The sequence below is a fragment of the Perognathus longimembris genome, chromosome 21 (assembly GCF_023159225.1).
Source record: "Perognathus longimembris pacificus isolate PPM17 chromosome 21, ASM2315922v1, whole genome shotgun sequence".
Classification (NCBI taxonomy): domain Eukaryota; kingdom Metazoa; phylum Chordata; class Mammalia; order Rodentia; family Heteromyidae; genus Perognathus; species Perognathus longimembris.
In genome coordinates, this window is record NC_063181.1 from 18,536,862 (window position 1) to 18,560,028 (window position 23,167).

General features: G+C 32.8%; 1 protein-coding gene across 1 annotated transcript in view; it reads left to right on the forward strand.

The window, feature by feature from the left end:
- Wdr17 (WD repeat domain 17) overlaps positions 1–23,167 on the forward strand; it is a 76,011-nt gene that overhangs the window by 13,054 nt on the left and 39,790 nt on the right. The window contains exons 2-9 of the mRNA XM_048330763.1: positions 934–1,056; positions 5,131–5,259; positions 9,341–9,524; positions 12,931–13,161; positions 15,148–15,399; positions 16,563–16,685; positions 19,074–19,258; positions 22,112–22,280. Coding sequence (XP_048186720.1) covers positions 991–1,056; positions 5,131–5,259; positions 9,341–9,524; positions 12,931–13,161; positions 15,148–15,399; positions 16,563–16,685; positions 19,074–19,258; positions 22,112–22,280 — 1,339 coding nt within the window. The 5' untranslated portion in view covers positions 934–990. The remainder of the gene's footprint in view (positions 1–933; positions 1,057–5,130; positions 5,260–9,340; positions 9,525–12,930; positions 13,162–15,147; positions 15,400–16,562; positions 16,686–19,073; positions 19,259–22,111; positions 22,281–23,167) is intronic.

Below are 23,167 nucleotides of genomic sequence, written 5' to 3' on the forward strand. Positions count from 1 at the left end.
TTTGGTATTCCCTCTCCCGTCCCTAGTTCTAATACACGTATAAACAGTATCCAGGGTACTCAGATAAGATACAGTGGTAGTAGGGGGTACAACCACAGGAAGGAAATACAAGAAAAACAAAACTAAACAAACCAAGCAAACAAGTAAACAGACAAGGAAAAAGAAAAAAAGTACGACTTCATATGGCATGTTGAAAATAATTACAACAGTGGTATAACTCTTGTTTCCATAATGTGGAGTTCATTTCACTTGGCATCATTTTATGTGATCATATGGGTGTAGCTATTGGGGTATTTTGATCTTCTACCATGACTAGCCTAATCATGTACTAGCTATGCCCTATGAGGGACACCATAGGATTTATGTTTCTTTGGGTCTGGGTCACTTCACTTAGTATGATTTTTTTCCAAGTCCTTCCATTTCCTTACAAATGAAGCAGTGTCATTCTTTCTGATGGAGGCATAGAATTCCATTGTGTGTATGTACACATTTTCCTGATGCACTCCTCTGCTGAGGGGCATCTCGTTTGGTTCCATGTTTTAGCAATGACAAGTTGTGCTGTGATGAAAATGTCAAACTGCAAGGAACTAGTCTCATGGTGGGGGGGGGGGGGGTGCAGCCCTCTATCATAGAGTCATCACCAGGTTTTAGAAGCTGTTATAATTTTAACATTAAATCTTACTATATTTCCAGCTCTAAAAACCTCAGGCACCTAGTTCTAAGAAAACTGAGGGATCCGGCTATGTTCACATTTTTTTTCATTTCTGTGGGTGGGAGGCGGGGGGGTGGGGGAACTTAGCACATTCAAGATGGAGTCAGCTCTGCTCCCTCCTACAAAATGTTTGTACAGTATTAACTTCTTGTACTGAGCATATTTCACAAAGGAGGTTTTGAGAAAGCTTATTTGGCTGAAATACGTTATTGTTACCTTAGGTGCTGACTGTTCTGATGGCGAGTTTCCAATTGCCTTGATTAATATAGAAACGTTCTATGGCTTGGATGACTTACGTTTCACATTGGTTTGAGCAAGATGATTGGTATGAAGGACTACAAAGAGTAAGAGATACATTTATGTTGTAATTATGATTTTCTGTGATTTTTTTCATGCTCTTCTTCTTGTGCAGCTATATTATCATTAGTGTGTGGACACATTTGCATTACAGAGTTCTGGGGGTAACTAAGATAGTTATTAGATAATTTTAAAGTAGAAGTAAAATGATGGTTGATAAGAATAGCTGTAATTATATATTGAAGAAAAGTTTTAAATTTTTCCTATCCTGAGTTTAGATGAGTTCTTAATAATGTTTTTAAATTGTATTTAGACATGTTTCATAAGTAATAGTTTGCATATGACTCATCAGTCATAAAATAACAATACTTTCAAGATTATTTGACATACATAAAAACATTTAATATATGCCAATAGTATTTGTCATAATATAATGGAAATGTAAAAGTATTTGAAGCATATTGCACCTAATAAATTTTAAGTTAATTAATTATATTTCAGAAGTAATTATATTGTTATGATGGCAACTCTAGGATTTTAAAAATAGTATTTTGATTTATTATTATAACAGAAAAGCATTTTTAAATGTACTGCATCAAATTTGATTTAGTTTATAAAAATAGTTCACTTTTAAAATGCAGAACTTACTAGTATTTAAATGAAGATTGTATAGTGTTTTCTTTTCTTTAAATTGTGAAGGATAGAGCCAAAATACATCTGTCCAGTTTGACCACGTTTTCCTCATTGTTATTCAAGGGCATATGCTTCTACAGATTTGCAGTAATTTGTTTCTCTTCCTTTTCCCTGTTCTGCTTTCTATCATCATAATCGTACTTTGTGATTATACCAATCAGACATTTTCTCATTATTTTACTCCTTTTGAATTATTAACACTCGGCATTTCATAGACTCTTAGGCTTTTAATTTTATTCCAGGTAAATACTTGGGCTTGAATTCTTGGCCTGAGCACTGTTCCCGAACTTCTTTTGCTCAACGTGAACGCTCCACCACTTGAGTCACAGCTCCAATTCATGATTTTTTGAGTAGTTTATTGGAAATAAGAGTGTCATTGAACTTTTCTGCCAGGGCTGGCTTTGAACCACTGTCCTCAGATCTCCTGTGTAGGTAGGCCTGTAGGTGTGTGCCACAGGACACAGGTGTAAACCACTAGCAGTTCCCCGATGTTCTTGAAGGTTTTAACATAAGGGTTTCTTTCCTTTCTTTCTTTCTTCTTCTTCTTCTTCTTCTTCTTCTTCTTCTTCTTCTTCTTCTTCTTCTTCTTCTTCTTCTTCTTCTTCTTCTTCTTCTTTTTCAAAATTTTGTGTGGTCTACAAGCTTCTCCATTAGGAAAGAATAGAGAGAATAGTCTGATTGGGGAGGTAAGAGGGACTGATGCTAATAAAATATCTTTTAATAAAATGTATGTTATTTTAAAGTGACTTTGGAGCAGTCATGGAGATTATGAGGATTATGCTCTACAACTAGAATCCCAAATTTTGAGATCTGAATAATTTCTCAAAGATTTTATTTCCAGTTTTTAAGTTTAGCACAAAAATTAATTTATTTCTTCCTGTAAACATTTAAAGATAATCAAAAAGTCTTATATGATAAATGGTGATTTCATGAGAACGTGCTTACATTTACACAGCTCCTAAAGAATAGGAGGCTGTATAGTTAGAAGAAATTAATGCTAATATTCACATGCCATTTTTCATTTAGAATGCGATCTTTCATTCCTATTTATATCTGTACAGGAAGTGACCAAAACTTGAGCAAGAAGAAACTCAAACTTTACTCAACATTCATGTATTATTCAGTGAGCTTCAGTGCTTTGTAATTCTTCAGTAAACTGTATGTTATTTGTAGGTCAAAAAGATTAGTTCAGAATGAACAAATGCATCAATTACATATGGAAACTCAAGCCATTCACAGATTATGCAATATTCTGAAGTTAAGGTGATAACGGGCTGATAATAATTTTCGGGAATGTATAACTTGCCACAAATGTTTGTCTATATATGTATATTAATGTACTTTCAATCGAATATTTTTTCTTTTCAGCAATGCAAAGTCATTCATTGGGTCATGCCAAAAACAAACATATCAAAAGCATGGGGGCATTTCATTTTAAGATAACATTCAGTGCAAGCTATAGCAGTTTAATGTATTTTATTATCTTTCTGAATAAATATTCTAGATATTTCAGATACTAGCAGTTGTTTGAATTCATGATGTTTTTTTTAAACTACTGATGTACATACATATTTAATGATCTATAGTAACTTTTTATATTGTACTATTAGTCTTATCTACAGAAGAAAACTTAAAAATTCATTTCCCCCCTGTTGTGGATATATGAACTTGGTAATAAGAATGAAGAGTGTAGTTTTTAGATTAAATTAACAAAGGCTAATGACCCACTGAAAAAAATGCCACCATTTGCTAATTGATGATCATTAAGAGGAAGAAGAAAGATAGCATATTATCATTACATGATTCCTCCTGATGAAACACGAGAGTTAATTTTCCAGCAATATTAGTTATTGGTTCTAGCTAGCATACTTTAAGCTCCTGGGTAGTAAACTAGAAAAAGAAAGAGTAGCTAAATTGAGTAGAAAACATTCCATGGAATATACTGAACAAACTGGTGACTTGCACTGCATATATATTTAGGTATGTGTGCTTTGTGTGTGATCATTTTACAGATGATGTGTTTGACATTAAGATAAGGCTCTTAGGATAGTTTGAATATTTTATCAGAATAACCTAATGTAGACTAAATAGTGACTAATTAATGATACTTGGGTAAAACCAAGTTAATTATGTCTCTTGGATTTTTATTTAATTTCTCTGGATAAAATGTTTTAAGGTTATAATTTATATATACATTTTTGTTATTTTAAAATAAAGTATGAAGTTCACACTAATGAAAATGGATACTTAGAAGAGATAAATTGATAGTGCAAATTTAGGTTGTTTATCACATTAGGAGCTATTGTCTTTCCTTTGAGAAAAGTATTTTTAAATTTCATTTAGAAATATCTAATACTCTTCTGGATTCTAGCTTTGAAACTTCTTTGTTAATAATTTGTTGACATTATTCTTGAATATTATTCAATGGATAACTATATAGTGTAATACTCTCCATAGATATGCATTTTGCCTGATGATTTTCTGTAATGATTTTCAATATGATCATAGACTTGTCAACAGCCTCTCTCTATGATTCCTTCTTTTCAGTATCTGAGAATTTACTTTATACATAGATTAATAGAACTTTTAAAGATGAGAGAAATCTTGCAGAAAATCAAGTTCACAAACTATATTTTTGGTGCAAGAAATACGAGTCCTAAATTAATTGCCTGCCTCTTATCCATACTGTATGTTTAGTGCACAACTGAATCTTATTTATTATTCATTTCATATTAGCCCTGGGCAGTTTCTCCTGACAATATCATCTTCATTTCTGGAGTTGTTTAACGTCAAGTCAATTTTTGTTAAATATAAACTAGTTTCCAGCTTTCTTCTATCCTCTCCTAATAATGAGGAATATTTTTAACACAGCTTGCATATGTATCTAATGTACATCATATAGCTTTTATGGAGATGAAAAGTCAATGTAAAACCATGAAGTTCTAAAGGAAGTCTACAAGGCCTGCAACATTGGCTCATAAGATTTGAAATTTGAACTTGCTGCCTTGAGTGAGTTGCCAAGAATTTAAATTGATACATGTCACAGAAAATTCAGGATAATTCAATTTTTCTGGGAGGGGCACCCATCTGACATCATGGAGTAGCCTTCTCCATGGAAATAAGATCATTTAGATAGTCTATGCCCATTTTCTTTCACTATAGTCCTATCACTTCTTGTACATTTCTCAACCTGGCCTGGAGTCTATGCTATCTGTCATTTTTAAATCATTTCTTTTCGAACTGAAATTACTTGCCATGATGTCTATACATCTGAAAATTCACCTACTTTTCTCTGAAAATAGGAATTGAGTTTAGAAATATTAGCAGATTTTTGTCAGAGCATAAAAGAACTGAGGAAATATGTAAAATGATGAAGAAATGTATCAAATAATACAAGTGACTGACATTTCTTCAAATTTGTTTTAAAGGCAAATATGTCCCAGGTAAGGCAAGTGGGATTGCTCGCTGCTGGATGTCAGCCATGGAACAAAGACGTATGTGCTGCCAGTGGAGACAGGTTTGCATACTGTGCGACTCTGGCCATCTACATTTACCAGGTAAAATGATACTAATTGTTTTCAGTTGTTTATTATAATAGATGAGTTATTTATTACACACTTTAAGTCACTGTTACATGAAAAGTATACTATAACTTGATTTGCTTTTTTATTTATTAATTGTTATTTCTATTATGTTTGAGTTTTTAAACTTTTCAAAATGTTTATATTATTAAATTCCGATGTGAGGGACTTACCTTACCGGATATAGAATGTAAATTGTCTATTACAAATTATCAAAATTATTGCAGCTGTATTTTGAAATAATCTTTGCAGGGAAAAAAACTTTTATAACTACATTTGTCTTAACATCCTAGCTATGTTCAGTTATTTCTTACTAGCTCCCAGTTAAATGGGTCTGTGGCCTCCTGAATTTTTTCTTATACATGAGCCATGAGATTTATAACTCAAAGTCTTGTCTTTCTTTTTAAACCCAAAGTCAATAATGCTGTACCACCAGCTAACTTTTGACCTAAGCCAGAAATGTGAGTCATAATGGACTCTCCCTTCTACTAACATGCATTATCTCTATAATCTGAATTCTAGGCATTTTTGTATCTTTCCATGTCTTCCTTATATCCTCCTACTTGATGTATTACAAAGTTTTCTGTAAGTAATAGCTTCTCTACCTCTAATGACTCCTCGTGTACTCAATCTAAACTTTTATATCTGTATTTGTTATTCAGTCTGTAATATGAATGCCCAAACTTTACAGTATGGATTTTAGGACCCTAAGTGATCATTTGTAATCCCTTTGAACCTTCTGATATACCAAACAATAAACGTTTTGTAAATATTTCAGATCCTATGTGTCTTGGCTTTGATTTTTCTGATTTTTCACTTTGCCTACACTGTGTGTCTGGAGAACCTTTCTCATCTTTCAAATCTTAAACAAATGATATAAACTCTGTTACATAGTCTACTTTTTCCCTTTCTTGTGAAGCCTTTTACTAAGATAGAATGCCTCTGTACGTAATTTCATTTACTAGGAAGAGTCTTTCTGTTTATAAGTCTTAAAGTTTTGTATACTCTTGGGTGTTTAGTAGGGCATTTGGTTGAATTGAATAAATGAGGTTTTTAAAAGAATCTTGAAACATAAACTCATTTTGATAAGAAAAGTCTCATCCTGAAGTAATGTAATTTAATGATAGGTGATCACTAGGAGTGCTATAATTTATAGACAATTAGAGAAATAATAGCATTAATTAAGATTATTCCATTTTCCACAATTTAGAATAAGTTTTATGTAGTCTGTTCATCAATACATAATAATAGAAGTATATGTTTAGTATAAGTTAAGTTATTTCACTTCCTGTGCCTCCTATATAGAAGACAGGAACAAGCTTTCTATATATTTCCTCTCTTTCCCATTTACTTCCTTGTATTCTTCATGTAGCACAAACTTCTCTCTCAAATATCTCCTATACATTTCCCCCTACTCTTAAGTCCCTATTTCTTTCCTTCCCTCCTAACAAGAACTTATCAGGCAATAAAAGTATTCTTCTCAAGTAAAGATAGGAAGAACCAAGTAGATGAAGGCAGTACCTAATTCTTCTCAAGATTTTATGTACCTGAAATGTTATGCCATTTAGTGACAATGATGTAGAAAGACTAAGCTAAAATTTTGAACATTAAAAAAAAAGTTAAGCACATTTGCACATCATTAAACTAAAACAACCTAACACTTATTTTCTTTAAAAGTTAATATAAATAAATTCAGGTATCTAGTATAGCACCTTGCTTCAAAATACAACAGTTGAAATGACATTACTAAATGGGTGACGTTATGTCAATTAAACATACTATATTTTTAAAGGTGATGTTTAAATTAAAGTGCTTTGAAAATTATGCCACATAAACAGAAAATGTTACAATTATTTTCAGAGGGAATGTTTATCAATAGCATCTGCTCCCCTGTACACTGCATAGTCAGAGTTGGATAACCTGTCACATTATAGAAAATGACACAATGCATTATCTTTTTTTGCTGAACTATTCAATGGTATTTGTCAATGGTAAGATGACTTTTCTTTAACTTGATTTTATTCCATAAGCATAGTGTTATACTGAGTAAAATAATCTATATGATAATATAGTCTCATTAGACTAAATAAAGTAGACTTTTAAATAGTTCAATATTCTATGATGTGCTTACAAATACTATATAGATAATTTATAATGTAAGTGGTCACTGATGTGTAGCATGGCTTTTTAATGCATTTATTGTAGTTATCAGCTCTTCCACTGAATTTCTAACACAAATAGCAAGTTTTTCTAATATTCATTGGTTCTATTTGCAGTATCCACTACAGATAACTTAAATTGCCTTAAATTTTAAATTGAATTTATTGTCTCCTCTTTTTGGTACTGGGGATCGAACCCAGAATGTTGCACTTCCTAGGCAAGTGCTTTGCCACTGAGCTACATCCCAGCCCTTGATGAACTAAACATAAAGAAAACTACTTAAAAATCACTTAAATCGACTAATTTAAAATCACTACTACTTTAGTGCTAATCAGGTGAAAACAATGCTACTCATTATTTGTTTTTAATATTGCTTGCATCACAGTTGTACAAGAACATCTGAAGTTATAGAAAGACAAAGAAATTGCAGAAGAAATTATATAACTGCAGTTATAGAAAGACAAAGTATAGAAAATAGGTCATTAGCTAAAATTTCATATATACAGATTTTCCATTGTGATAGAAAAAGTAGAATTTATTAAAACACTAAACAAGAGCTTGAGGGTTATTCTTTCAATGTCAATTGATTCTGTTCTACTGATCAAAAATTACTAGACACTGGAAATGCAACTATAAGCAAACCAAACAAATTCTGTTTGTGGGACTTCCTTTTTTTTTGTAAGAACAGAAGACATGGAGAGGCTATGAATGAGGAAGTAAAAACAAAAGCTTATGGAACTATCACAAAGGCTGGAAAACAGGAAAGTTAGAGTTTAGATGCAAAGTCAAGGCCTGATATCTTTCTATAGAGGTACTTTTGAACTCAGATATGAATAAGTGAACGGATATCTGCATTAGAGATCAAGGGAAATGGAAGGGTAAGTTTGTAACACAAAAGTAAGTTTTCCTTAGAGAAACAAGTGCTTAACAAATAGGAAGGACAAAAGAACAGATGTTTGATCATTACTGCATAGGAAATTGAAGGTTATATTAGAAGTTAGAACTTTCCTGCAAAAATATGTACTTAAAGAAAGGTTGATAACATGTTGAATATATTGACTTAAAGATATTTAAGCAGCCTTATGAAAGGTTCATTATATGTTAAAGGGAAAAAAAACTGACTGTTACAAAATGACATACACAATATCATCTAATACATTATAAGATGATAAATAAATTAATCTACTGTTTAATGGAAGTACATTTACAAGTGAAATAGGGCATATAGCCTATTCGTTTCATCTACTTGCAAAGGAAAACACAACTTTATACCCAACTAAACAGCACATTAAAGGTCTGTGATTGACCCAGGCCAATTATACAATTGCAAATAGTCCATGAATAGTGTAGATGTAGCTCAAATGGTGGAGTTCTAGCCATGAGCAGAAAAAGCTGAGAGAAAACTAGAGCCTCTTAGTTCATGTCCTGGTACCAACACACACGCGCACACACACACACACAAACACAGAAATATCTATGATACTATTTTAGTGTATGCACAAATCATCTTAGTACTTTAATAGTAAACAGTCTTACTCTTTAACAAAATTTTAAAATTAAAATATAATGAAAATAGTTATGGAGAAAATCCAAAATACACCCTATAAATAGATTTATCTGTGTAAAATATAATAAAGCTCTGAATGTTAATATTTAAAGGTAAAATATCAATTTAATGGACATATTTTATAATTGTTTAATATTTTCCTAAATGGCTTATTTCAACAATCTGAACACATTTGAATGTAAACCAAGGCTTCATTTGTATTCATATCTGGATTATTAGGTGAACTAATTTTGTGCAGGTAGCTTTTGTTCATACAATTGTGGTTGTCAATGGATAGTGTATTATCTAAAAAGGAGCAATAAAATGTTTCATTTATATATTTTGTTTTAGTTGGATCACCGTTATAATGAATTCAAACTTCATTCAGTTATGTCTGAACATAAAAAAACAATCACAGCCATCTCTTGGTGTCCACATAACCCCGATCTGTTTGCAAGTGGCAGTACCGATAACTTACTGATCATTTGGAATGTTCCAGAACAAAAAGCTATTGCTAAACTCAACAGTGCAAAAGGTATATTACTTTCTTAAATAAAATACTTTTATTTCAGTAAGCATGTAAGTTTTATTAAAGTAATATTCTAAAACTTTTTTATAGTAACCTGTGTAAAAAACTACATTTCGCATAACTTTTGTGTAGGTAAACTCCAGACTAAAAGAAACTTTCTGACATAATTATACTTAAAATATACAATTAAGAATAAATAATTTTATTAATATATATAATATTAACATTTCAGAATACATATGAAATTGTAATTAGAAAAGACTGTCTTCATGGGACAAGTAACAGCCCTTGCCTGTTCCATTCCAGTTTTTACAAAAAGACAATACTGTGTATATATTTGGAATGCTTTGTGAACTTATTGTAATTTGGTCAAGGTGGATATTCCTAGTTTCCAGAAATAGGTCTTTTGAATTTGAACAATATTATCCTACTTCGCAGTTTCGCACTGAGATTTGTTACTTTGCCTTACCTCACAATGATAGTATGATTAAGTAATCGTTTTCCATGTTAACTGTCACAATAATTTACTCTATGATCAACAAATATAATTCAACTGTTGATGATGGATTTGTAAGTATTTCTGTAGGTGTATATTCAGATTTACTAAAAAAAATGATGATGGAAATCAGGCTTAGCAATCTCATATCTTCATTTTATTCAGAATTTTCTTATAATTATATTTAGCTGCAACTCACTGGCAGTTTTCTTTAAATTTCACTTCAATAGTAATATTAAAGTCCTTCAGAACTTTTAGTTGTGTTTAACATACTCAGCATTACTTTTGCCTTGTCCTTTCTGATTTAGGTCAGCAAAATGTTTTAAAAAATCAGTAATTACCCAACTGTGAGCTAAAGTATTTTCCAAATGAGGTTAGTTTTAAACTACAGTTTGGAAATTTCATTTCCAAATTCACAAAGCTGATTTTTAAATTTTCACTTGTACTAATTAAGCTAGTACACAGTAAATCACATTCCAATCTGAGTAAACCATATCTTAAAATTAACTATTCAGTAAGTTTCTGTGACTGTAGATAGCAGTTTTCCTTATGGTTTTTAGTATATGAATTTTTAAAAAATACTTGAAATACTTTTAGCAGTAAACTTTGTGGAATCTTAATAGTGGGAGTCTCAATGAAGATGTTTTCCTATTTCTCCATATTTTCTATGTCTCTTCCAATCAAAATCCTAAAAATTATTCTAGTGTTGTCCTTTGTGATCAGCTATGCTTTGAATGAAGTTTAAAAGTGAGATTAATCTTCACATTATTTAAAATTAGTTTTATGTGAAGTAGACTAAAATATTATATCATATCATTGTTCTCATGACATAGCAAAAAGTCCATACCACTGTAAGAAACATGATGCTTTGTAGAAGTACTGGTTGGAATTCATAGTACCCTTGCTAGTGATTTATCATTAAAAACTTTGCATATCACATCTCTGTGGTTAGAGATATTTTTCATTCGTTATTTATCTGTACTGCAATTTTCCATACCACTGAATGTGCAATTAAATATCAGATGTAGAATAATTAAATAGTTGTAACTTTGGATAAAGTTTGTGTTATAATGAGTAATTTTCAAATATTATTTCCAAACATGGTTTTAGTTTGAAGATTGAAAGTATTCATATTTTATTGGAAAAAATATTAGTAATTCTGAACATTTTAATTTAAAATGACACTTAAAATATTCCATTTAAGCAAAGGAGAAATTTACATTAGATAAGCTCTTTTTTTTTCAATTTCCATATATAGAATTTGACTTTGATTTTTTTTCTTGGCCTTTTTTTTACTGCATTATTTTTTCCTAACAATCAAACAATACATTTAACATAAAATGAGTATTAGTTTGCCCAATTATAGATGTTAGAATTGTTACCAGCTTTTAAAGTGTCACATTTTGAACAAGAATGGATAATCATTGTTCCTATTTTAAAATATTGTTGAGTGAATTACACATGTTGGTACTTTTGGAGCTCTTACAAGTTACTGTACATAATATCTCATCAGGGAAATATTTCCAATTGTTATTATACAATAGTATTTCTGATTCTTCACTTTCTTCACAGTGTATCTTTACTGTGCATTCAGTGAGTCAGTGTTCTTACTGCCTTCCTTCAAGTGCATAAGGGTGACTTGATTGATAGGAAGTAATTTATTCTTTACTTGGAAAAATCTGTTTCTACTTATATATTCTAAAACCCCATCAGCATTTTTATTGGTCTTAATTATGAATTTATGCATTCATTCACCCCGCAAATATTTAGGGAGATTCAATTATATGTCAAACCCTGATCTAAACATGATGCTTCCAGTTTCTGCCTCTTGGAGCACATAGGCAACTGGCACAAATTGAACTTTACTGTAGGCCAGAAACTTCCAAGTAGTCATTATTTGTATTTCTATCTTTCCCTTTCTGGGTATTGTTACCCACTCTATATTTTTAATCTCTATCTGTCCTTCAAAGTTTAATTCAAGTCCAATTTCTTTTTTTAGAGTACTAGCCAAAATGATTCCCAAAATTTCTCTGCACTGTTGGAAAACCCTATTAAGAATGGATTTCTAGGCCTTAACTCCACATAATCTCATATCTTATATTCATGTGGATGATTCTGATATAGTCAATGTATCTCTCTCGACAAAGTCCATAGTTTCTGTCTTTACTCATGATTTCCTGTGAAACTTGTTTTATATAAGATTTATTTCATTACAACAAGAGCAAGGATATTAGCAATAAATTGTGTACTCAATTTTAAACCTTAAAATGCCTTTATGTACGTTATTAAGCTTTCTTTTCTAGACATTTATGTAACTTAGATGGTTACCAATTTGTACTGGTATCCCCATTTAATAAATTAGGAAACAGGTTTAGATAGAGAAAATCACTTAATTCATCTAAGACAAAGCTGGGATTTGAATCTAAGCTTCTCAAAAAGCAAAGATTGTCCTCACTGTTAAAGTTCATTCTTATTAAATTTGTAGAATAGCTTTTGTCCTTTCATATTTTTCATTTCTACTCAATGGATCATTTACAAGATTCAGTCCCATTCTATCATTATACCTAGAATATCTATAGCAACATTTTATAAACAGACATTAAATATATATTACCCTAACATACCCTCTATTGAAATACTCTATAAATTTCTTTGACTACATGAAGTATATGGTGACTGAGTAGTATTTGAACTTGGCTAAATGTTTTTCTTTTCACATTGGATATTCTCTCCATCTACCTTTAGAAGTCTTTGGATAATATCTAATTCCCAACTAATCAAACAATGCATTTTTAAAGTGGTAATCTTATCTCACATTTGAATTTGTTTCATAAATTCACAATGAAAACAATATTTATTGGTATAATCTATGACACACATTTCTGTTACATTATCTGTATGTTTCATTTATTCCAGGAATGCCTGCCTCTCTGAGCTGGTGCTGGGATACACATGATGCAGTGGCATTTGCTTCCAACAGAGGTCCACTGTTCATTTGGACCATCTCAGGACCAGACAATGGAGTGACTGTACACAGAGAAGCTCAGAACTTCTTGTCTGATATCTGCATATTCAGATGGCATGCCCAAAAAAAGGGGAAAATTGTATTTGGTCATATGGATGGAAGTCTATCCATTTTTCAGCCAGGTGAGAACATAATTAGTCTGATCTCCTTATTCATTTCTTAGCATATACCCTTCTTTATTTCTATACATAAATAGTCTCCCAAAACATAAAACTTCCTACTAAAACCACCTTTTAAAGCATTTTTTTTAATCATCCTTACATATCGCCATGGTTAGGGAATTGAATCTTAAACACAAGGCTTTTGGAGGACATTCCAGGTCCAAACTATACCAATACTTGAAGGTAAAGTAACAGAATGTTAACATAAAAATAATAGTTTGAAAATACAGTTAAGGAATATACTTCAATCAAATGTTCCTTTGAAGTAAATTTTATTTATAGGCATGTGGTACATTTACCTTGGGTTTGTAGGTCTTTCTTTGCATGAATTCAATATTGCATGAATGCAATATTCATAATTTTGAAATTCATTTTCTAGCTTTAACAATAAAACATCAGTATTCTTGACAGAAAAATAAGTTATCATGGTAAAATTTTACTAAATAAGTACATGATTTTGAAGAAATAAAATTCAGATATCATCAAATCATTATTGACAGTTCTTCCGTTTTATGTTGTTATTTTTTTGAATTTTTAAATGCTAGAAAGTTTTATGTAATATTTAGGCATGAACTGGCACAATAAATGCCTAAATATTTCTCAAGAAACAACTACTAATGCTTTGGTTAATATACCACATTTTGCCTCTTATATTCTTGTAATTGGCTATCAATATATATCATTATATTATATCAAATAGAAATTCCAACAGATACTTATTTGGTAAAGAAAAACTAAAGTTTGTAATGGTTTTAGGCATAGTTTTGATTAAACCATAGAGAGGATCCTCTGTCTTCTATGATTATGCATACAAAAATTCTAAGTAAAATACTAAGATCAACATTGTATTGAAAGGTAGCATACCCTAATATTTAATATCAAAGTGGCCGTAACAAGATATTCAGGCCACTTTAAATAAATATCCAATAGAAATGATTTCTTTTGTGTCTTGGTTTGTTGAAAGTTATGTATAATTATGGAATTTCAGTGAGAGCTAAGGCATCGTTTCCTGGTATTATTTTTTCAGGGGAGGTGATTGATAAACACCTCATTTGAAGTTCATAATTCTTTGGCTTAATGATTGTTTTTTCTGATGTTGCAGTCTCTTCAGCCATGTATTTATTTATTTATTTATTTATTTAATTATTTATTTATTGTGTGTGTGTGTGTGTGTGTGTGTGTGTGTGAATGAGAGGACTAGGTCATTGGAAGTCACATATGGTTCATATTCAAAAATCTGCTTATTTTATCTTGACAATTATAAATATACAATTTATTTAAAAAAACCAAGTAGATCATTTGGTGGCTCTTTTTTACTTAACTACCCCTGTTTTATCTATTTTAATCTATATTCTGACTTTCCTGTTTAAGTTGATTCTCAGCAAATGTAATTATGTGTGAGAAAGGAATTGTAGCACATAATGATTCATTACAACATATTTCACTGTCCTAAACACATTAGCTAACTAACTTGTTTTTGGTAATTTATGAGATTAGTATTATGTCCTCCATTATAAAAATGAGGACATTTAGGTGATCAGAGAAGAACACACAGCTAGTGAAGAGTAGAACTATGATTTAGACCTGGGCAGCTAGCTCCGAAATTTATGCTTCCAATCACTTTCTGACACCCTCCTTTCCAGTACGCCTGTGTTGACCTAAGTGAAATTTGCTGTTGAGATTAACTTGTGTTATTTATATGTATCTTTCTCTTACAGCTTTCAGTAACAAATAGGAGACCTACCTATTCAAGGCACTAGAAACTACCAATGCACTTTGAATTACATCATTAGGATGAATTTATCCTCTGCATTCACATGTCAGTTTTTCTCCCACATAAAATGTGTTCTTAGTACATTCATAGATGGTTCACCAATGAGGAAAAATTAACATGCTCAAAGTTATTGATTTTTGTGACTTTTTTGAAAGAAATTTCTATTTTAATAGGCAATAAAAATCAGAAACACGTTCTGAGACCTGAATCTCTTGAGGGAACAGATGAAGAGGATCCAATTACAGCCCTGGAATGGGACCCACTGTCAACTGACTATCTTCTTGTGGCTAATTTGCACTATGGAATTCGACTAGTTGATTCTGAATCACTTTATTGCATAACAACATTTACTTTTCCAAGTGCAGCAGCTTCTGTACAGTGCCTAGCCTGGGTTCCCAGTGCTCCTGGCATGTTTATAACTGGAGGTAATTGTAATTTCTCTTCCCCAGAGTTGTGTGTGTGTGTGTGTGTGTGTGTGTGTGTGTGTGTGTGTGTGTGTGTGTGTGTGTGTGTATTCTTCAACTGATTTAGTGAAATCGTAGTCTTTTCTTGGTGAATTGGCACTTAGTTTACTTTTAGCTATATAGTATGTTACTAACATAATTACAAGTAAAAATTAAATTAAAGCTCCTTTCCAGGTTTCTGGAAATGTGCACACATGTGTGCACAAAAGAGAAAGTTCAATTTCAGATATAGCAGGATGGCAGTAAAGATGCTGACCAGAAAAGTTATTTACCTGTAAAAGATTCTATGAACCTGAAAACTGTGAGCCTAAAAGCTGTTACAAAGTCCGTTTTCTTCTCCTAAGTCCCACCTTAATAGTTGCTTTGGAGGGGCTGGGGATATGGCCTAGTGGCAAGAGTGCTTGCCTCATATACATGAGGCCCTGGGTTCAATTCCCCAGCATCACATATACAGAAAATGGCCAGTAGTGGCGCTGTGACTCAAGTGGCAGAGTGCTAGCCTTGAGCAAAAAAGAAGCCAGGGACAGCGCTCAGGCCCTGAGTCCAAGCCCCAGGACTGGCCAAAAAAAAAAAAAAAAAAAAAAAAATAGTTGCTTTGGAGAGTACTCTGGTAGGTATCTCCTTAATCAAAGATAAAATTACCATTTGGACTCGCAATTTCATTCATGTGTATGCACTCGACAGAATTATATATTTACACTCCTGTATGTAACATGGTAACAAGTTAACCATAAAAACAGATAGTAAATAAAATGTAGTTAATGAACAGTAGCAGATACACACTACAACATTGTGATCTTGGAAACTTTAGGACAAGTGGTAGAAGACTCTGAGGCAATATGTACAATGATTCCATTCATATGAAATGTCCAGAGTAGCCAAACCAATACATAGGAAATTGATAAGCAGTTTATGTATGTATATGAGTGCACCAGGGGGTGGGGATACTTAGATCCTTTCAGCAGTTTCTTCTATTGTTATCACTGTACCATATTATTGTTGAAAAGTGTCAATAACTGCTGCTAACATTTATGGAAGTTAAAAGTCTGTTGTTATTTTTATGTCTGGTCATCTTGGTTTCAAACAACATTTGTAAACATATGACGTTTTGATGATCTGACTAGACTCTCAAGTGGGTGTTTTGCGCATTTGGAATGTTTCCAGAACAACGCCTATTGATAATTATAAATTAAAGAAAACAGGATTTCACTGCTTACATGTACTTAATTCCCCTCCAAGGAAAAAATGTAAGTAAGAATATAAAAAATTTAATATTTTAAAATATTAGATTTTCTGTCAAATACAGTAACATTTAGTGATGTAAGTGCATCAAATACCAGATACTAGATAAAAACTTTTTAGATATAGCCTTGACAATATATATGTATGTAATGTACATGTTTATGTATATTTGAGTATATACAGAATTGTATAAAAATGTATTATACAAAGGAACCATCAACACTACACAACAAAAATATTACTGAATTGAAGATATTTAGAACCAAATTAGGTTTGCAAAACTCTACTAAAGGAGAATAATTCCAATTTGACAAGATATCTCTGTAAGAAACATCAATGATATTAGAGAAGTAGAATTATCAAGAGTGCTAGGATTAAGTTGATCTGACTACAAATATTTAAGTGTTCACATGTTTAAATTATAGTTTGTAGAGTTTATTACTTAAGTATGACAATGCAAATATGCCAATTATAGAGTCTAGAAAATATAGCTCCAGTTAAAAAATAGTAGATAGTAATTTGAATTACAGTTATAATATAGATATAATATAGAATTATTCTGTATCTGTTTCACTGTTTGAGTTCTTTTTCTGGTTATTATTCTTGATTTTAATTAAGAAAGGAGTAAAGCATGCTATAAATGAAAAAAATATTGCTTTAGAATTGACTTTTTATTCAAAGTAAGGACAAGTAAACTGACTTCTGGCTAGATCTGTCATTGGTTGCTCTGCACAGTAGGTAGTGTTACTGTTTTGTGTGGATCATTAAAACAAATGTGGGTGAGAAATTATGTCTTAAATTAAGAGCTATTGATTCTTCCTCACTCAAACGTGTTTCTCTTTTACATGTAAGAAGTAATTAGCAATAACTATTACCACTTATTGTAGCATCTAACATAAAATTCAGTATCAGCATAGTATCTAATTTAGTGTAGAAAAATCCCTATAAATGAACCTTGAGCCTTTCTATTGATTTAAAATGTTAATGTGGAGTCCCATCATTTCCAGAGCCTGCATGTTGAGAATCTAGACGTATTCGGGCTGGTGAAAAATATGATGAAGACTGGCCTACTCTATTTATTCCTATGAGTTTAGTATTTTTGTTTAGTGACTCTCACCTCTCATATCATAGAATGATTGAGCCATTACACATATTTTTCTTTGTTTTTTTTTACAAATATTTTCCATATTTTTAGTCAAAAGTTAGAAAATATATTGATGCATATGCCCATCTTGTCATTGTTGAGTAAATTTTTTCAGGCAATGTATTGTTAGACTTTACTTTTCCCACAAAATTTTCAACTTTTTAAATTTCTTGTTGCATACTGTAGCAGTATGCAATAAGAAAACCTATGAAAATGAAATTTTTAATGTGTTCACTGAAGATATATATTTACTGATTTCTATAAAACATGAATTGTGAATAGATTAATACAAAGATTCTCAAGAGCTACACCTGCAGTCCCATCCACTGAGAGGCAGAGCTGTACCTCAAGTGGTAGAGCACTTACCTAACATGCATGGGAGTCTTGATTCAATCCCCAGAATGGAGAGAGATAGAGACAGAGACAGAGACAGACACACAGAGAGAGAGAGTTGTTCAGTATAGTCTGGACCTCTTCTCACAGAATTTAGAAAAAAGGGTATTATCCATAATGAATACAGAAAGAAAGGCTTAATTATATTTATTTTCCCTCTCCCAAATCCTGGGAAACATTTATCCATATTTAAATATATAATTGATAATTGATCAGTCAAGTAATTTATACTGATTCTATTTTTATTGTGATTTCAAGAAATACTCAAATTCTAAGAAAAGCTTCCAAAGGACAAAATACAGGATAAAGAACATATACAAATATAAGTAAACAGGGAAACATTTACATATTTAAAAGTAGAAGACTGTATTCTGTGGACAATTTAGAAAAATTGAAAAAGTTGATATGCAAATAAGTCACATAATTCTTAGCTTAGATACTAAAGTAAACAGTACATCTGAAAAATAATTGTTTCTTTCCATTGATTAGAAATTAGTGTCAGAGAGTTACTTGCTTCAAAAGAAACTCACACACATATCCATATAGTTTATAGATGTGGAAGGGGAGGGGATATGGAAAAAATAATGTATATTTATAGAAATAGAAGAGATCAAACATGCACAACAGATTGTGGTTTTCACTCATTTTCTTCTGTATTCCTCCATCTGCATTGCATACCACGCAAAATGAAATCTAGCAAGTGCTTATGATTCCACATTCTGGCTGAGATTTGTGATCATTGATCCCAGTAATGGACTTTAAGCCAGTGAAACATCCTTTATATGTACAACTCTGTGGTTTCATTCCAATGGCAAGCTATTGTTATAAGTGCTTACTTTCCCCTCTTCTTTGTTAGTTTTAATCCAGTCTCCAAACAAAAATCATTATACATCCTCTACAAGCGAAGCAGTTCCACTCCCAGGCTTGACACAGAATCAATCATTTTCTCTTCCTCCTGGTCATGCTGTGTGCTGTTTCTTGGATGGCGGAATTGGACTTTATGACATGGGAGCCAAGAAGTGGGATTTTCTCAGGGACTTGGTATGTCTGAAGCAATTCTATTACACAGTACTTATTTTGGGTAAACCCATGATGTGCATTTTTTCACTATGTTAAAATTGATAGAAGTTATTTTTGTAAGTATTGATGCATTAAGACTTTTTAAGTCAGTTGAAATACATTAGAAAGAATATACAGAATAATGACAAAGCTATTAATATTCATTAAATGTTAAAAAATTAAACCTTAGGATATTAATATTTACACAGCTTGATAGTAATCCTTGCCCCATTATCCCCTTGTTTTATTGCTCTCATCTTATTTGTGAATTAAACAATGCTGTTTCTGTGGCAACTAAGAGGACTCACATTAAAGCAAGGTTCATTTTAGCTCATGGTTGCAGAAGTTTCAGTCTGTCTGGCTGCATTGCTCCTGAGTCTGGGATGAGACAGAACTTTTAGTGAGGAGTATGTGTTGATTCATAGCTGCTCATTTTGCAACAGCCAGGAAGCGCTAGGCCCAGCATCTGGAGTAGATGGTAATGGATTTGATTAATATGTTTGCCTTCCTAGCTGCAGCCCAAATGGCCAGTCTCATGGTATGGCTATCTTCACTGCATACTGCCTGCAGCTTCTTTGATCATTTTTAAATAAAAATACATATTTTGTTGTTATTATAGAGGAGATGTACAGAGAGGTCCCAGTTAAATAAGTCAGGTAATGAGTACATTTCTTTTGAACCATGTCACCTCCTCCCTCACTGTCTCCCAGTTTTCCTTCCCATCCTCACCCACAAGTTGTATAGGTCATTTTCCATATAGTGTCTAGTGAGTATAACTTGTGTATTTATTCATTTTTTATGTTCTCTTTTACCCTCACAAAGACAAATATACTAACAAGACAGAAGCAAAAGACAACAAAAATTTCTGTTTCCATTTCTCAGAGTTCATTTGGAAAAATATTGTTTTACATGATCATACACACATAGCTATGGAGCCTTTGTCATCTGTTCCTATGCATATCCTCCTTTGGTTTTACTGTGTGAATGACTAGTGACCCTTATAATTTATCATGTCCCAGTATATTTTCGTTTTTACCATACAATGTATTTACTTGTAGATTTATAGGCACATTCTAGTTACCAAATGTGGGAAACCATGCAACCTGTTATTCTTTGGGTCTGTCTTACTTTGCCTAATATGATTTTCTCCCCAAGTCTTTCCATTTCCTTACAAATGGTACAATATCATTCTTGCTGTTGGAAGAATACAATCTCATTGTGTGTGTGTGTGTGTGTGTGTGTGTGTGTGTGTCTGTGTGTGTGTGTGTGTGTGCATGCTACATACTCTTGATCTGTTTGTCCCCTGAGAGGCATTTGCATTGATGCTGTATCTTGGCTATGTTAAACAATACTTCAACAAATGCGATTGTGCTGGTAGCTTTAGTGTGGCATTGTTTGTTCAATAGTGTATAAATGCCCAGGAGTGGAATTGCTGGGTCATAGGGAACAAGTTTACATTCCCATCTTTGGTTATGTTTTATGTTCCTGCATCTCCCCCTTCTTGGTGCCTATTACTATATAGAATTCATTCCTTTTCTTGGGTCTTATCTTGAGGCCTGAGACTTGTAGGGCAGGTGCTCTACCATGAGTCACAATTCTAGTTCCCTGCCCTTTTTGCTTTCATTATTTTCAGAAAGTGCCACACCTTTGTGCTTGGAGCAGGCCTCAAATTAAACTCCTCCTCAAAGCTGAAAACACAGGTATCTACCTCCATGCATGGCACATTGTTAACATGAACTTTTGCTAATATTTAGCCCAAGCTGGACTTGAAGTTCAGTCCTCCTCATTTTCACCTCCAAAGTATCAGATTGCAGTGTAAGCCACCATGCCTCACCTTCTCTCCATTCTTTTAGCTGTATACATTGCCCTCTTAGGAGCTGTCCACAGGGATACTGCCACATGCTATGTCACCCAGGCCTTCCTTTAAAATCTAGATGGAAGCCTCTATAACCCAAAGACCATTATAAATTGGGACCTAAAACTGAATGCTAGTGGGTGGCTTACAACTGTAATTCTAACTACTCACAATTCTGAAATATAAGGATTGCGGCTGTAGGATGCTAACCTGGGCAGGAAAATCTGATTAACCACCAGAAAGCTGTAAGTTCAAGCTATCAGGAGCTATAAGTAGCTATGGTTCCACTGGTAGAGTGCTAGCCTGGAGCACAAAAACCTCAGGGACAGGCACATGTGCGTGCACGCGAACACACACACACACACACACACACTTTTGGAACCTACTGGGCATAGCTCAGTCCTAGCTACACAAGAGGCTGATATCTGAGGTTTTAGTTGTTTGGAGATAGCTTGGTTAGAAAAACAAGAGATAGTCTTATTGCTAGTTAACCAGCATAAAGCCAAAGTTGCCAAAGTGGAAGTGTGCCTCAAGTGAGCTCACTGTGAGCATATGAAGCCAAGTGAGAGTGCAAGGCCCTGAGCTCAATCCCCACTGTTACACACACACACACACACACACACACACACACACAGAGTTGTCTTCAAGGTATACAAATAAATTATATATGAAACACAAACAAATTTCATGTTTATACCTGGGTGACAGTATCAAAGTATCTCATTATGCAAAGGAAATATCCAAAATCTAAAGATACATGAAATCTGGAATACTTCAGGTCTCAAGCATTTTGAATAAAGAGCACCAAACCATTATTCAAAACTTAACAGCAACTCAGATTTTCCATATCATTTTTACTGATACTTTTTAATTACTGTCTGAAAACCTATAGCATATGTATGTTTAATGATTCATTATTCTTTGTTTGCTGATAATTAGTGTTTTCTCAGTAGTTAGGAATTTTTATACTGTGTTCACAGGGCCATGTAGAAACCATCTTTGACTGCAAATTCAAACCTGATGATCCAAATCTTTTAGCAACGGCATCGTTTGACGGCACAATAAAAGTCTGGGATATAAACACATTAACAGCAGTGTATACTTCCCCTGGCAATGAAGGGGTTATTTACTCACTTTCATGGGCTCCTGGTAAGAAGTATTTTATTAAGATCATGAATACAATTAAGTGACTTTTAAACTGAATTTGAATTATCATTTGAATTATCTTCTTTCTCTCAATTTCATGTTGTCTCAATTTGTATAAACATATGAGTAGGGGGCTGGAGATATGGCCTAGTGGCAAGAGTGCTTGCCTTGTATACATGAGGCCCTGGGTTCAATTCCCCAGCACCACATATACAGAAAATGGCCAGAAGTGGCGCTGTGGCTCAAGTGGCAGAGTGCTAGCCTTGAGCAAAAAGGAAGCCAGGGACAGTGCTCAGGCTCTGAGTCCAAGCCCCAGGACTGGCCAAAAAAACAAAACAAAACAAACGAGTGCCCACCATTAGGTACTTCAGTTTTAAGGAGGTTTCAGAGTAAATCACAGCCATAGTCGCTTTCATTCTTGAATCCTTTAATATGACATAATTACATAGAAAAATCACAAATCTAGATTTTAGCTTTTATTTCTATATCTATGCCTCTAAAACTGTGATTCATTTTGCAGGATAAAAGTTTTCCTGAATCATTATGTGAATTAAATTTGTGATATATGAATCATGTAATTTTATTTGAATCAAATTTATATTACCATGGCATTTCAGCAACCATCCCTTATCTTTTTTTGACTTACTTCTTTATACATCAGAATGATTAACATTAATTCATGGGCCTTCAAAGTATTTGGATGTCTTTGGAGAAAAAAATCATTTTCCTTGGGGCTGAGGATATGGCCTAGTGGCAAGAGTGCTTGCCTCATGTACATGAGGCCCTGGGTTTGATTCCCCAGCACCACATATACATAAAATGGCCAGAAGTGGCGCTGTGGCTCAAGTGGCAGAGTGCTAGCCTTGAGCAAGAAGAAGCCAGGGACAGTT